At 43.6% G+C, this 3,931-nt stretch overlaps 1 protein-coding gene across 1 annotated transcript; it reads left to right on the forward strand.

The window, feature by feature from the left end:
- Nucleotides 1-603: 603 nt before the first annotated feature.
- LOC115187343 (scavenger receptor cysteine-rich type 1 protein M130-like) lies at nt 604-2,427 on the forward strand. The gene is made up of 4 exons (XM_029746412.1): nt 604-802; nt 1,231-1,536; nt 1,662-1,774; nt 2,398-2,427. Exons 1-4 carry the CDS (start codon nt 604-606, stop codon nt 2,425-2,427), a joined length of 648 nt encoding a protein of 215 aa, XP_029602272.1.
- Nucleotides 2,428-3,931: the final 1,504 nt, after the last annotated feature.

Here is a 3,931-nt window from a genome sequence, read left to right on the forward strand (position 1 = left end):
CACTAATTTGAAGGGGTGTCCACATACTTTTGTATATATAGTGTATGTACACATGGGTGTTGTTGCACCATACCAACGATAAGCCTGTCTTCCCCATCACATCATGAAAGATCATGTTGATGTTCATTTATCCTCTGTCTCTCTCTTCCTCTGACTCCTCCTTTTCTCCTTTGTTTCTCTCTATCTCTCTGTCTCTTTCTCTCTCTTTCTCCTCTGTCTCTCTCTTTCTCCTCAGATCTCCAGGCTCAAAGCGTCAGTCCACCAGGTAGGTAGAGTATAAATCTACAGTGATTATAGCAGTTCAATATTAGTCAACTTTATTATCCCACATGGAGAAATTCATGTGTCCATACAAACCATTCTAAACCCCAATAACAAGTAGTGTTTTATGGAACTACTAATACTTGTCAACCACAAAGCACTACTGCTGTTAGAATAACAGAATCACTGTCATCATCTGTCCTCACCACTGTGTTTTCCTCTCTGCTGTTTACAGCTGAACTCTCATTCAGACTGGTGAATGGAACCACTTCCTGTTCTGGGACAGTGGAAGTCTTCTCCAGAGGAGAGTGGTCAGGTCTATGTACTGGGTGGTGGGACATGATGAGAGAGGTTAAGGTTGCATGTAGAGATCTGGACTGTGGGAATCCTGTATGTGAATCTAGAAGACCTCTGGTTGAAGATGGAAGAGGAATCTCACTATTTAGTTGTAGTGGAGATGCGTCTTCTATTAGACAGTGTGACATCACAGTAGGACGTGGTGACTGTGATGGTGAATATTATCATCATGTGACCTGTTCAGGTAAGAGACTGGTCATATTGAGAGATTTATTTATACATTATACAATATTACCATGTATCATGTTTTATGTGTTTTTATTTCATTTAAATAGAGGGAGAGATGTCAGATGTATTTAAACATTATATTTGTGTTTGTCATATTGGTTTATGGGAGATGTTCATGGGCAGATCATTGTAGTTCAGATGGTACTGGAGTGAAGCTGACTGATGGATGTCCAGCTGTTTATTTTCTATAAAGTGAAGTGAACTTATTCCTGTCTCCTGCCTGCATTATTCCCAACCCTATCCTGAGTGACTAAGAACCCATTTCTACCTCTTACAGTATCAAACACAGCAAACTACAATCTTTTATCCAACATATTTGTGTTTAGTCCTTGACAGTGTCATCAACAAAACTGATTGAATGTTCAACCAAGTCTTTTTCTCCAGAGTCTGTGAGGCTTGTGGATGGAGCTGGTCTCTGCTCTGGGAGAGTGGAGGTGAAGTCCAATCAGTCCTGGGCCTCAGTGTGTGAAGCTGACTTTGACCGGCAGGATGCAGAGGTAGTCTGTGGGGAGCTTGGCTGTGGGGCTCCTGCAGCTCTACAGGGGGGGCTCTATGGAGAAGGTGAGGGTCAGACCTGGGATAAAGAGTTCCAGTGTAAAGGCAAAGAGTCCCTTCTCCTGGACTGTGACACCTCAGACAGAGAAAACAACACCTGTCTACCTGGTAATGCTGTTGGACTCACCTGCTCAGGTAAGAAACAGTTTGTCACTCAATCAACATTGTTTCTCACCTGGAGTGAAGAATATGAGAGACAATATAGGTGTGTTTTAGTGAGAAAATAGTAAGATTACTGTCTCTCTCTTTTCTTTTCTCAGAGCCTGATGATGTGAGGCTGGTGGGAGGAGGCAGTCGCTGTGCTGGTGGAGTGGAGCGGTACGACCAGGGAGAGTGGAGGACTGTGGGAGCTGGAGACTGGGCCAGGACACGTGTAGCTGCAGTAGTGTGTAGACAGCTGGGTTGTGGCTCCACTGTTTCAGTTCTACCTGGAAACACCACTAGAGGGTTTAGAGTTTCCTGTTTTGGGTCTGAGTCTTCACTGAGGGAGTGTTTCAAAATTTATTATCTCCGTCCTGGATTCACAGTGATCTGCTCAGGTAATAACAAGATATTATAATTATATTCAACTGATTTCCTTCATTCATACAACTTCCTCTGCACCTCTCATGATGACTGTTTAGCTTGTCAGTCTGCTTTACTAAATAGATCACTCAGTCAAGTAGGAATCAAATACAACTTAAATATCCCAGAATGCTTTTGTATTTGAGTGTTATCTCAGTGAACGTCTCTACTCACTACCACTGTCACATGTCATGTTATTGTCATATCTAAATGAGGAAAGTAGTTGAGGAGCTACGTTTTCTTTTTCTCTCCTCTTGTTCCAGATGTCCTGCTTAAGCCTGATATCAACATATGTTGTCTCAGTGACTGTAGGCCCACTACTCATGTTGCCCTGTGAGGGAGGGTGGCTAGCACTGTTACATGCTGATGTTATTGTCATATCTATAGGAAACTAGTTGAAGAGGTTTTTCTTGTTCTCTTTTATTGTTACAGATCTCCTGGTCCAGCCTGAAATCTCCCTGACTGACTCAATGGGAGGGGTCTCCAAGGGCCACCAGGGGCCCGAGGTGTTCAGGGGCTACAGCTTCACCATCACCTGCTCCACTCAGCCACAGTACCCAGGAGGCTCCTTCCTCCTCACGTTCACCGGCTCCAACAGAACCCAGACCCAGCCAGCTGTCAATCACTCTGCTGCCTTCCTCTTCCCTGCTGCAGATGACTCCCACCAAGAGAACTACAGATGTATTTATGACAATGATGTTTTCTCTCATAACTTCTCCTCTGAGAGTGAGCTCCTCTCCCTCACCATCACAGGTAACTGAACATGAACCAGACTTATAACTTTGTCATTGACAGATTTCCCACAGATCTATGTGATGATGATCAGTCCCTTCATCAAAGGTGTTTCTTTTTCAGCCTCTCCTCTGCCAGCCTTCATCATCAGACACGTTGTAGTGCTGCTGATCCTACTGACAGGCATCACCACCTCCTACCTGTACTACAAGGTAAAGACATTTACTCAGACGTTACAAGTCATTTCAACTAGAGGGAGAGGGAGGGAGAGAGAATGGAGATACTAGAGAGTAATTGTCTGACTGTTGGTGTTGTGTCTCCCTAGCCCACCAGGAGGCAGAAGAGAGTGAACAGGGTGAGCAGCATGGATCTTTATGTCAATGCCATGGAGATGGTCTCTCTGAGCTCCAGAGCTGAAGCTGGACCGGGAGAGGAGAGAGCAGCCCAGGGGACGGAGTAGGAGTATAATGAAGCTGACCCTACATGCTGATCTTAGGTCAGTTTTGTGTTTTAAATGGATGGTCAGCAGTGGACTGGTGTTTAAAATGTGGTGACAAACCTGAAGTGGTTCTAATTTTAATAACAAGTTCAGAATTAGTTCATCTTTCTAGAACCTTGGAAGAAATCTAAAAGGAGTGACTGTAACCACCATTATTCCTTTTAGTTTGGTTTTTACCACCAGAGAAACATGGGGTTCTGGGTAACATGGGGTTCTGGGTAACATGGGGTTCTGGGCAACATGGGGTTCTGGGTAACATGGGGTTCTTTGTAACATGGGGTTCTGGGTAACATGGGGTTCTGGGTAACATGGGGTTCTGGGTAACATGGGGTTCTTTGTAACATGGGGTTCTGGGTAAAATTGGGTTCTGGGTAACATGGGGTTCTGGGTAACATGGGGTTTTGGGTAACATGGGGTTCTGGGTAACATGGGGTTCTTTGTAAAATGGGGTTCTGGGTAAAATGGGGTTCTGGGTAACATGGGGTTCTGGGTAACATGGGGTTCTGGGTAACATGGGGTTTTGGGTAACATGGGGTATGATTCTTAGATTCTTTATCTTATTTAGTGTCTTAGATTCTTTATCTTATTTAGTGTCTCTTAGATTCTTTATCTTATTTAGTGTCTCTCAGATTCTTTATCTTATTTAGTGTCTCTTAGATTCTTTATCTTATTTAGTGTCTCTTAGATTCTTTATCTTATTTAGTGTCTCTTAGATTCTTTATCTTATTTAGTGTC

Source organism: Salmo trutta, unplaced genomic scaffold (genome assembly GCF_901001165.1).
Source record: "Salmo trutta unplaced genomic scaffold, fSalTru1.1, whole genome shotgun sequence".
Taxonomy (NCBI): Eukaryota; Metazoa; Chordata; class Actinopteri; order Salmoniformes; family Salmonidae; genus Salmo; species Salmo trutta.

Coding starts and splice junctions, on each gene's coding strand:
- LOC115187343 (XM_029746412.1), top strand. CDS start 604: ATGAGAGAGGTTAAGGTTGCATGTAGAGATCTGGACTGTGGGAATCCT. Junction 803..1,230: donor TCATCATGTGACCTGTTCAG/GTAAGAGACTGG, acceptor CTTTTTCTCCAG/AGTCTGTGAGGCTTGTGGAT. Junction 1,775..2,397: donor GAGACTGGGCCAGGACACGT/GTAGCTGCAGTA, acceptor TTATTGTTACAG/ATCTCCTGGTCCAGCCTGAA.